The sequence below is a fragment of the Capra hircus genome, chromosome 19, assembly GCF_001704415.2.
Source record: "Capra hircus breed San Clemente chromosome 19, ASM170441v1, whole genome shotgun sequence".
NCBI lineage: Eukaryota > Metazoa > Chordata > Mammalia > Artiodactyla > Bovidae > Capra > Capra hircus.
The window spans coordinates 13,396,747-13,409,271 of record NC_030826.1 but is presented as its reverse complement, the minus strand read 5'-3'; the positions used below and the strand labels follow the sequence as shown (position 1 = coordinate 13,409,271).

The following is a 12,525-nucleotide window of genomic DNA, read 5'->3' as shown; positions in this document are numbered from 1 at the left end:
GGAGGGATGGGTGAGGGATGTGAACACAGCGCTTTGGGTTTGCATCCCACTCTCCTGACCTCCTGCATCTTCAACCGCAAGCTTTGAGGCTTTTTCATGCTCTTTTTGATCTCCAACCGGATTCCGAGTCATTCCGTGGGTGCAGGAATATCCAAAAGTTCTGTCTGCTTTCCAGACAAAAATATAACATCAAAGCCATTTTAGTGATCATCTGAAGGGAGCTAAAAAGGCCTAGAATGGAAAGATGTCTAGTTTTCCCATCATAAGGAGAGAAAGCCTTAAAATTAAGCAAAATTAATCTTTCCAAGAGAGAACAATGCAGAATCTGATTCAGGATAACACGTTAGTTCAAATCTTGCCTGGGAAAGGCATCTACCCAGTACCAAACTGCGCCACCATCAATTCATCTAGTGACTTATTTTTGACATGCCAATACCAAAATAGCAAAATCTCTAATAGAAATGATTGTATGCTGCTTTCGTCTCTGTTTCTCCCCCCACAGTCTTTCCTTCAGTCAATTTGGTGACTCAGCAGCACGCACAGATACATCTCTCTTCAGATTCAAGCTTGTTTATTACATAGAAGGCAGGTTTCCAGAACAGCTCCTTGGTGACAAGGAACTGGGCATTTTCACACATTGTAGAACTAAGCCTACCGTGAAGAATCAAAATCCTCATCAGGGAAGAGGAGGGAGGAGGGCTAAAATAAAGTTTGTGCTGAGTGTAATGTATGTGTAAAGATCTAGAGATTAAGCAAAGTAGGAAGAAGTGCTGAACTCAGAAAGATCCTTTAGTGACTATACATATATGCCTGTGGGTAGGGAGGTGCTTTATCCCTTTACAGAATGTGGAAATGCGGGCTTACAGAAGCCTCGACAAAAAAATGCAGTTTGAAAGTGTCTTCTGGACCAGCACTGTCGGATAGAACTTTAGGGGCTGGAGATGACCCGTACTGCACTGTCCAGTACGGCAGCTGCTAGCTTCACATGGCTTTTGAGCTCTTGAAATGTGCCTAGTGTGACTGAAGAACTGAATTTTAAATTGTAATTAATTTTAATCAATTTAAATGTAAATAGCCTCATGAGGCCAGTAGCTTCCTTACTGGGCAGCGCTTTACTAGACTATAAATAGGTACATTTATAGGTGTCAATTATTTCAGATGTAGGAACGTCTTAGAGATCATCTGCTGTAAAAATCTGACTTGTCTGTGCCCAGGAAAGGTGTGGATGCTCCTAACTACATCTAAATAAGCAGTGCTTTAGAGCAGTGTAGATTCTGTGCAAAATAAGAGCTGATCTGATTAGACCCAGTAAATAGAAGGTAGAAACTTCTACTCTGCTTGGCTTCTGATGTCTGCCTTTCCAAAAATATTCTCCTTAACTGCTTGGGCAGTGACTGCTCCTGAAACTAAACCAGACCTTTATGAGTCGCTCAAATAGTTGCATCTTCCATTTGTATTGCTGCTTCTGGTTAACAAATGGGCAACAGATTCGACATATCTGTCACGATTGGAAGACAGCTGTATTCAGGGCTCCCCAGTCTATAGAATCTTGATTTCAGGGTGTCATCAGGTCCCAGGGCTCTGGAATGCCTTCTTACTAATACCTGTAATTCCAGAGTCCATGCCATTAATAGCTATAAAAATGCAAATCCCCCAGGGAAGTAAAGCTTGATGTTATTGTCCTTTCACACACTTAAGAGGGACAGTGGACACCAGGTATCTGGGAGAAAACTGTATAAATGTGGAAAATATTTAAAAACAAAAAAACCCCAAAACTAGAGGGATAGAAATCAAAAAAACATATTTCATGTACTAGAGAAACTTGCCTAATGCTTGTGCTATTTTGTAAGAAGATAGCGCCTTTTATGGCTATCATAAGGATTAACTAGATATTATTCATTGCAAAATACTATAAACTTCTATTTGTACAGTCTTACTAGTTCCCATGTTATTTATTTTTCCATCGATAAAAAAGTCACATTACAAAAAACAAAACACCCAGAAGAGATAGAGAGGGAGAAAGCATCACCCCTAATTTTACTACTTAACGAAACAACTATTAGCATCTTTTCCTGATTTTTTTTTCTTCCATGCCTGATTTTTTACTTTTCTTACAGTGTACATATAATTTTGTAACCTGAGTTCAAGCTTCTTGAGCTAGGCATTATATAAGGAATTACTATTGCAACATGCAGATGGTGATTTCAGCCATGAAATTAAAAGACGCTTACTCCTTGGAAGAAAAGTTATGACCAACCTAGATAGCATATTCAAAAGCAGAGACATTACTTTGCCAACTAACGTCCGTCTAGTCAAGGCTATGGTTTTTCCTGTGGTCATGTATGGATGTGAGAGATGGACTGTGAAGAAGGCTGAGCGCCGAAGAATTGATGCTTTTGAACTGTGGTGTTGGAGAAGGCTCTTGAGAGTCCCTTGGACTGCAAGGAGATCCAACCAGTCCATTCTGAAGGAGATCAGCCCTGGGATTTCTTTGGAAGGAATGATGCTGAAGCTGAAACTCCAGTACTTTGGCCACCTCATGCGAAGAGTTGACTCATTGGAAAAGACTCTGATGCTGGGAGGGACTGGGGGCAGGAGGAGAAGGGGACAACAGAGGATGAGACGGCTGGATGGCATCACTGACTCGATGGACGTGAGTCTGAGTGAACTCCGGGAGTTGGTGATGGACAGGAAGGCCTGGCGTGCTGTGATTCATGGGGTCGCAAAGAGTCGGACAGGACTGAGTGACTGAACTGAACTGAACTGAGGATAACTAGACATTTAGTATCTATTTGTCTCTGAAACGTTCTGCCCTTAATTCAGTTCTGCCCTTAATTCAGCTCCGGGGCTGTGGGAATGATACACAGTGATGAAGATTCCAATATAAACAACACCCATGAAAAAATGCACCTGTGCCTATTTTAACATTTGATCCGTGTCCTTCAGATCTTAGTGTCCCTCTGTGAGACTTTATCATGGTGTGAATTTACCATTTACCATGGAAAATCAAAGGCTTGTTCATACCTGGCTGAAGTCAAATGAAAATATTAAAGGCTCAATGGGAAGGGAAGGGAGGTGTCAGGTGAATTATATACTTTATCCCATTTATCTTCATCAAACACAGTCGGGTAGGTTTCATCAACCATAGTTCAGAAATGAGGGGTTAAAAAAACTTGCCCAAGGTTGTATTAAGTAGCAGTACAAAGATTTGCACTTAAGTCACTCCAGTATGCCAGACAGGTAAATAAGAAAGCATATGCACCCTTCATTTAAAAAGGAAAATAGAAGGATTTGTTTTTTTTTTTTAATTAAAATATATTCATGTATTTCTTGAGGGGAAAAAATTGTTTCAAAGGAAACCTTCAAAGAAAAGGGAAATGAAAAAATAAAATACCTCCTCCCCCACCAAGAGTTAGTAACCTCTGGTAGTAATACCAGAAATGGTAAGAGATAACTTTAAGGACTTACAAGGTAATTAATACCACTTTCCATAATCTCCTACACCACCAAGGAGAAAAAACTGATCCTACTGAAAGGGAGTTAATGACCTTATCAGCCCAGGAGCCCAGCCCCCTCTAGTTATAAATTGTGACAATATTCTGATGTCAAACCTCTGACTATGCAAATAAAAACAAGGGAAACTGAAGGGGTGGGGTGTAGCAGAGGTCCCCAGATTGGTTAGAAGGCAGCATCTAACCTACTGTGTTGCTCATCTGCTCTCTGCTTTGCCAAATAGTAGCAAATCTGTGTTACAGGAAATTGTAAGCCTCAAGCAAGACTTCACCCACCCAAAATATATACATTGTTGCAAACATAACCTCTGCAATTCTGTCTCCAGAACCCTGGAGCAATGTCTGACTACAATCTGGATGCTAATCAGAGATAATCTTCCTTCACCAGAGGGCTTCTAAACTCCCAGCCCCTACATTCATACCCTCTTGCCACATCTGCTGGAAATCCAAGACTCGGCTTCCCCCCACCCTCCTCGTTTCCATGGAGACAAACAGTTTACTCCCCCCACCCCCCAACTCTAAGCCATGGTTATTTTTAACTGTAAAACTCTGAGCCAGGTCACAGCTGGGATCTGGAAGATGCAATGACGTCTATAGCCACCCTTCTCTCCCACCAACGCCTTCTTTTCTGCAGTTGCTGGGGGTGGAGGCACTCCTGGGAGATTTTGCTCTCAAAAGCGTTTTGCTTTACATCATTGAAGCTAAACCTGTGCTCACTGAGATCTGACAGGTGTCTTGAATCCGAAACTATGCACACCCAAAACAAGGCAAAGATCTAGTGGGGGGTAGGGGCAGCCAGGTAAGATGCACATTGCTGTCACCTACCTGTGGCTACAGCTTAGATAAATGCCCTTTGGTTAAAAAAAAAAAAAAATCTCTCTCTCTCTCTCTCTCTCTCTCTCAAGATGTCATCCTCTAGGCAAAAAAAAAAAATTGGGCTCTGGCTCCTGCCCCCAGTCCAGTGGCTTTTCTGCTGCAGTTTGACTTTGCTTAAAAGAGGCTCCCAACGGGATACTGTGTGGGAAAACTGTTCCATCTCTCAAAGGCAAAGCAAATTCCCAGGCAGTAAAGGCTGGCCCACTGCGGCGCTCTCCTCTCCTGAGCGTTCTTATCAGTTCACCCATCTCTGAGGCCCCTGGTACTTGGGAGCTGGTGTCTTTATGGCACTTCTGAACTTTTCATCCCTTTTCAATGATTGTGGGGAAAAGCAATTAAATTACCCTGAAAATGGCCTTTTTTATCTTAGACAACATCCTAAGGTTGGAACCTGAAATAAGAACATCAGATATTTAGTCCCAACGGAGTTTTCCAATAGGGTATATTGTTTGGGAACATTAAACTCCACAGTGCAGGTCCCAGTATTTTTTATTTCTTAAAATAATGTTTTATGTTGTGATAATGGGGGGGGGGTGGAACGGGGAATTCAAATAGTTATCTGTCGTTTAATGAGAGAAAAGAGGGTTAGGTTAGCCACCAATACAGAAACGGGGAGTGTACTTGGAAGGAAAGCTCTCCGGGGAGGAGAGAGGTATATTGGAAGTGTTATGAGTTGGCACTTAGCGGTCAGTTCACAATGGTGATGACAGCATTTCAGCATTTTTTGCTTTGATTAATAATAAAGTGCTAGCTTCTTAAAACAATTGTGAGGCCTTCTCCTCTCCACACTTCCTGAGATGCTACTTCTGATCAACATAACTCTGGACCAAGGCAAGCTTAACTGCCAAACTCAGATGACCATTATATCTACTACTGAGGGCAAGAATCCCTTAGAAGAAATGGAGTAGCCATCATGGTCAACAAAAGAGTCCTAAATGCAGTACTTGGATGCAATCTCAAAAACAACAGAATGATCTCTGTTCGTTTCCAAGGCAAACCATTCAATATCACAGTAATCCAAGTCTATGCCCCAACCAGTAATGCTGAAGAAGCTGAAGTTGAACGGTTCTATGAAGACCTACAAGACCTTTTAGAACTGACACCCAAAAAAGATGTCCTTTTCATTATAGGGGACTGGAATGCAAAAGTAGGAAGTCAAGAAACACCTGGAGTAACAGGCAAATTTGGCCTTGGAATACGGAATGAAGCAGAGCAAAGACTAATAGAGTTTTGCCAAGAAAATGCACTGGTCATAGCAAACACCCTCTTCCAACAACACAAGAGAAGACTCTACACATGGACATCACCAGATGGTCAACACCGAAATCAGATTGATTATATTCTCTGCAGCAAAAGATGGAGAAGCTCTATACAGTCAACAAAAACAAGACCAGGAGCTGACTGTGGCTCAGATCATGAACTCCTTATTACCAAATTCAGACTGAAATTGAAGAAAACAGGGAAAACCGCTAGACCATTCAGGCATGATCTCAATTAAATCCCTTATGATTATACAGTGGAAGTGAGAAATAGATTTAAGGGCCTAGATCTGATAGATAGAGTACCTGATGAAATATGGAATGAGGTTCGTGACACTGTACAGGAGACAGGGATCAAGACTATCCCCATGGAAAAGAAATGCAAAAAAGCAAAATGGCTGTCTGAGGAGGCCTTACAAATAGCTGTGAAAAGAAGAGAGGCGAAAAGCAAAGGAGAAAAGGAAAGATACAAGCATCTGAATGCAGAGTTCCAAAGAATAGCAAGAAGAGATAAGAAAACCTTCTTCAGCAATCAATGCAAAGAAATAGAGGAAAAGTACAGAATGGGAAAGACTAGAGATCTCTTCAAGAAAATTAGAGATACGAAGGGAACATTTCATGCAAAGATGGGCTCAATAAAGGACAGAAATGGTATGGACCTAACAGAAGCAGAAGATATTAAGAAGAGATGGCAAGAATACACAGAAGAACCGTACAAAACAGATCTTCACAACCCGGATAATCACGATGGTGTGATCACTCATCTAGAGCCAGACATGCTGGAATGTGAAGTCAAGTGGGCCTTGGAAACCATCACTACAAACAAAGCTAGTGGAGGTGATGGAATTCCAGTAGAGCTATTTCAAATCCTGAAAGATGATGCTGTGAAAGTGCTACACTCAATATGCCAGCAAATTTGGAAAACTCAGCAGTGGCCATATGACTGGAAAAGGTCAGTTTTCATTCCAATCCCAAAGAAAGTTAATGCCAAAGAATGTTCAAACTACCGCACAATTGCACTCATCTCACATGCTAGTAACGTAATGCTCAAAATTCTCCAAGACAGGCTTCAGCGATACGTGAACTGTGAACTTCCAGATGTTCAAGCTGGTTTTAGAAAAGGCAGAGGAACCAGAGATCAAATGGCCAACATCCACTGGATCATCCAAAAAGCAAGAGTTCCAGAAAAACATCTATTTCTGCTTTATTGACTATGCCAAAGCCTTTGACTGTGTGGATCACAATAAACTGTGGAAAACTCTGAGAGAGATGGGAATACCAGACCACCTGACCTGCCTCTTGAGAAATCTGTATGCAGGTCAAGAAGCAACAGTTATAACTGGACATGGAACAACAGACTGGTTCCAAATAGGAAAAGGAGTACGTCAAGGCTGTATATTGTCACCCTGCTTATTTAACTTCTATGCAGAGTACATCATGAGAAACGCTGGACTGGAAGAAACACAAGCTGGAATCAAGATTGCTGGGAGAAATATTAATAACCTCAGATATGCAGATGACACCACCCTTATGGCAGAAAGTGAAGAGGAACTCAAAAGCCTCTTGATGAAAGTAAAAGAGGAGAGTGAAAAAGTTGGCCTAAAGCTCAACAATCAGAAAACGAAGATCATGGCATCTGGTCCCGTAACTCCATGGGAAATGGATGGAGAAACAGTGGAAACAGTGTCAGACTTTATTTTTTCGGGCTCCAAAATCACTGCAGATGGTGACTGCAGCCATGAAATTAAATGACGCTTACTCCTTGGAAGAAAAGTTATGACCAACCTAGATAGCATATTCAAAAGCAGAGACATTACTTTGCCAACTAAGGTCTGTCTAGTCAAGGCTATGGTTTTTCCAGTGGTCATGTATGGATGTGAGAGTTGGACTGTGAAGAAGGTGAGGGCCGAAGAATTGATGCTTTTGAACTGTGGTGTTGGAGAAGGCTCTTGAGGGTCCCTTGGACTTCAAGGAGATCCAACCAGTCCATTCTGAAGGAGATCAGCCCTGGGATTTCTTCGGAAGGAATGATGCTGAAGCTGAAACTCCAGTACTTTGGCCACCTCATGCGAAGAGTTGACCTATTGGAGAAGACTTTGATGCTGGGAGGGATTGGGGGCAGGAGGAGAAGGGGAAGACCGAGGATGAGATGGCTGGATGGCATCACTGACTCGATGGACGCGACTCTGAGTGAACTCTGGGAGTTGGTGATGGACAGGAAGGCCTGGCGTGCTGTGATTCATGGGGTCGCAAAGAGTCGGACATGACTGAGCGACTGAATTGAACTGAACTGAACCGAACCTGAGAGCTGTCACATAAGACCTCCAGGGAGGCCAGAGACAGCTGAAAAACCGTGTGGCTCGATTAAGAACATGCGATTAATTCAATCAAATGGTTTATCTGCTGCCACAGAAATCCAGTCTATTCTATAGTGTGAAAGTGAAGTCGCTCAGTCGTGTCCGACTCTGCGACCCATGGACTGCAGCCCACCAAGCTCCTCCGTCCATGGGATTCTCCAGGCAAGAGTACTGGAGTGGGTTGCCATTTCCTTCTCCGCCTATTCTATAGGCTGTATCTATTAAATAAAAATTTTTGTAGCGCTCAGTTTGGGGCATTAAACATTTTAATGGTCATTTTCCACATTCTTATCTCAAACTTCCTTATTCCTACTCTTAACAGGGAAGGGGGCCCAGTACATTACGCATACCAAGCAAGTAACTCATAGTGACAAAGGAATTTTAATGTCAGACGCAAGACATTTATCCTTCAAGTACCTGTGTCTCTTGCCTTGTTAGCCTGGTCAGTTGAATCAAAGGGCAGTTTATCTCAGTGCATCTCAACTGGTAGAAGCCAAAGCAACAAGGCAAACAATGAACAGACAAAGAACTGTCTCCATTAGATACAAAAACCGGCTTTCCAAGTTTCTGGGAAGTGATTTACCTGTCCCCACCCTCTAGCCCCCAGAAGCAGCATACAATGCCAATGAGGACTCCATGGATAGGAGACATAGGTTCCAAGATACTTCCAAGCTACTCTTCACTACCGTTCCCTCTCCCAGAACAAGTGTCCGAGTCAGCACGACCACTGCCATCCTGTCCAGGCTGTTCTGGCTCTCCTTGCACCCCGAGATCAGTATCACATTTCATGCAGAGGGCTGGTTATTGTGTCCGATTGAAAGGAAAGTCTTTATTATAGCGGGGCTACCTCTTCTGCACAGGCCACAGACATGGCAGTGTCCCACCGTAGCAGAGGTGGTCCTTTCTGGCTGATCTGGGAGAGGTTACTCACACCCAGCCGAACACACTAGAAAGGAAAGCAAAGCTTCCTGTTGAATGGAACTAACTTCCAGAAATTCAGATTAAAAGGCCAGGTACATGTAAGGTGTAGGAAAGCTTTTTGTGTTAGTAACAGTGTATAAGGTATCTACAAAGACATCCTTAAAAATGAATGGGCGAGGGACTTCCCTGATGGTCCAATGGCTAAGATTCCATGCTCCCAGGGCAAGGGGTCTTGGTTCAATCCCTGGTCAGGGAACTAGATCCCAAGTGCTGCAACTAAAGACCCTATCTATGTGCCACAAGCAAGATCCGGCACAGCCAAATTAATAAATTTTAAAAGAAGAATGGGCAATATTCCAGAATGCTGTTTAGAACACAGTACAGCTCTCTTGCTTGGAAACCAGGCAAGGTGTTTCAGAGTTACAAACGAGTTAGCTTTCCAAAGCTTCTCTTTGTTAAGCTTGGTCTTCTTCTGACTCATCATGCTGGAAACTTTAGTTATTATATATCTACATTTTTCCTAAAGTTCCCAAGTAGAACTTTGTTATTGATGAATGTCACTGGTTTTCTTCCCTTTCCCGTAACCACAAGCTGAGGATCTCATTACTCAAAACTGGGAAGTTTGTCCTTATCATTTAGCAGTGACTGGTTAACCAAGTTCCAGATTTAAAATGGGGGCTTGGGGTGGGGGGAGTTGTAAACAATAAAAGGATGAAAACTGGAACCCAAGAAGAGATAAATCACAAATAGTTTGTTTCAATAGAGACTGTTAAGGTCTCTGAGCACAAGAAGGGGTCACTGAACAGAAAGAAAAAGTTCCAACAGAAATCCTTTAAATTGTAATAAAAATCCCTCACAGTTAAAGGTCTTTCTTCATTGTTCATTGCTGTTGGGTTTTAAACTTTCCTCCTTCTGAGATGATCTGGACCAAGAAAGACCTATATCAATGTAGTTGGCTTATGGCCAGTCCCATCTAGCAGAAAAGGGGAAGGATGGAATATTCTCTGAAAAGTTGCTCTCTTGCTAGCTCTGGATTTTTAGTAAGAAGGGCCTTCCTTTGGTGACAAGAGGGAAGGAAGGAAATGATGTAGTAAGCTAGTTAGCGACATCAAGTATCATCAGCAAATGCTTTTCTATTATAAATGCAAAAGGATAGTGACTCCTTTTGAGTACTCCTCACCCAAAATTATGGCTTGGTTTGAGAAACCCCCTAGAATTCTAAGTCTTAAATTCTGCAAAATTTGGTTTACCAAAACCATAATAATCCTACTTTCTAAACTCCAGTCTTTTGAAATTACAGCCTTATTTTTGTCACTATTTTCAACCATGCCATTTTCATCAAATCTGATTCCCCAATCAGCTTTTCAGTCTTCAACTGGATCCAAGGTTTCTATCAGACTGTCCCGCCGTCCTCCCACTCCGAACCACCACAGCTGCCCCTTGTGTCTTAGCCAACTAAATCTCTTGGCACCGTTTTCCTTACTCCCATGGCTGTCTCCACATCCTCCTCCACCCACGATGTCTGGAACAGTCTCCCTCTTCCATCTGCCATTTTATTTCCCTCACCTCTCCCAGGAAGCCTTCCTTAATCAAGATTAAGGACCACGGACTACAGCAGACATCACCAGACACTGACATCTAGTGCACTTTGAGAACAATACTTCAAAAAGGCTGGACTTCCCTCAGGGTCCAGTGGTTAGGAATCTGCCTGCCAATGCAGGGGACCCGCGTTGGATCCCTGGTCTGGGAGGACTCCACATGTCGAAGGGCAACTAAGCCCGTGTGCCACAACTCCTGAGCCCGCGCTCTAGAGCCCGTATGCCACAAGAGAAGTCACAGAAATGAGAAGCCTGAGCACCACAACTAGAGAAAGCCCATGTGCAGCAACGAAGACCCGGTGCAGCCAAAACTAATAAATAAAAATATTTTTTAAAAGTCTTAGCATTAAAAAAAAGAAAAAAAAAAGAGGCAATCCCTTTATAATCAACTTGGGGTGATGGTGGTGATAGACTGTTTTCTAAAGATAGGACTACGTCAAGAAAACAAAAAAATAAACAAAAAAAGAAAACCACAAGACACCCTTTTAAAATCCTGAAGTCCTTTATTCTCATTCCTTCAGATCCTAAGAGTTTCCTTTCCATTTGTAAACCCTAGATGAAGTCCATTAGCAAACCACATGCATATTTACATCAGGCAACAAGTCTGTGCCGATACTTCCAACCAAGTATACGATATTTGAATTATTTTGAATGATGAAAGAACTAAAGAATCAGTCAGCTTTTGGAGGTAATCTATGAAGATTCTGTTTGCTTCCAACAGAATAGGGATAACCCTCTGAGTCTGGCTTCCTACTGTGCAAAAAGATTTAAGGACCAACTTTCAGCTGTGGTAGAGTCACTCACCCTCATATCTAGTGAGTTCCACACATGAAAAGGCTTTCCTTTTGTTTTAAAAGTAGCTCTTCTTGTAGGCTACCCTTTTACCGTTGAGAAACTAGGGTTCAGGTCTCATCCAAGCAATGCTGAAATTAACTGAATCATCTCCATCCTCGGGGACCTGGTATTCCGGGAAGCCCCCAGTGACAACAGGGGTGAGCCCAGGACACACGTGTTGTTAGCACAGTGCAGCGTGATGAGGTGGGCATCCAGCACCCTAAGTGTGCTTTAGTTACCAGAATATTTGACACACCCACAAATTAAGTAGCAAAACATTTTAATCAATTCTAAAAATAAGAGACATTTTTTATCTGTTGCTACCTCCTCAAAAGTCTTCTGCAGATTAGATAGTTGGACTGCAGATTACATATCCAGACATTCAAGTTCAAAGTACAGTTTGGGACAAGACCATCATGGGGAGGTTTTCCTCCTTTCTACTCATAAACATAAGTTGTCGGCTTAAAAAGAAACCCTCGAAAGAGAACGCTTTCTCTCACTATAACCTCTTTATTTTAAATCTGCCTGTAACGTTTGAAGGCAAAACATAATCAGAAAACCAACCTCCCAAGCAGGTACAAGGATCTGACCTGGACTCCCGGGATTACATACTGGTTTAGTTCTATTTTTACTAACACTGTGATGTGAGGTACTATGGTTCTTGTTTTAGTTACAAGAGGTGTTAGGAATGAATGCCCACACACAATTAACAATAGCTTATCTAGCACATAACTCTGCAGCACAATACCAACAAGAGGAGTATTTTAAAGCAGGGTGGAGAAGAAAGCAGACACTAATAAAACTGAAGATTTCCTTTGTTCTTCCCCTCTTTTCACAATGAGAATGCAGTTCAAAAACAAGGCTCCAGAAAGCCCGTGCGGTCCTTTGGCCTGCCACCCTCCAGGGGAGTCTCAGGCTTTGGTGATGTATCCTTCTCGGATGAGGAAATCATAGATTTTCCGGGTTTTGTTCACGTCTATCTTGATGAGTGCTCTTGCCTGCGCCAGTCTCAAGCCTCCTTGCTTGTTACATTCGTTCAATAAAGCAGATTTGTATTCTAAATAGGCTCCCGGGACCAACCTCACCATCTGACAGAGCTGCAAGACATGGCAAATTTAATCAACATTAACATCTGTCGGTCTTAAAATTTAATCCAGCAGGTATAGCC

At 42.4% G+C, this 12,525-nt stretch overlaps 1 protein-coding gene across 4 annotated transcripts in view; it reads right to left on the bottom strand.

The window, feature by feature from the left end:
* Positions 11,007–12,525, bottom strand: part of TADA2A (transcriptional adaptor 2A) — a 46,266-nt gene continuing 44,747 nt past the window's right edge. For all 4 annotated transcript variants that reach the window (XM_018064175.1, XM_018064177.1, XM_018064176.1 and 1 more), the window contains exon 16: positions 11,007–12,454. In XM_018064175.1, coding sequence (XP_017919664.1) covers positions 12,269–12,454 — 186 coding nt within the window. In that variant the 3' untranslated portion in view covers positions 11,007–12,268. The remainder of the gene's footprint in view (positions 12,455–12,525) is intronic.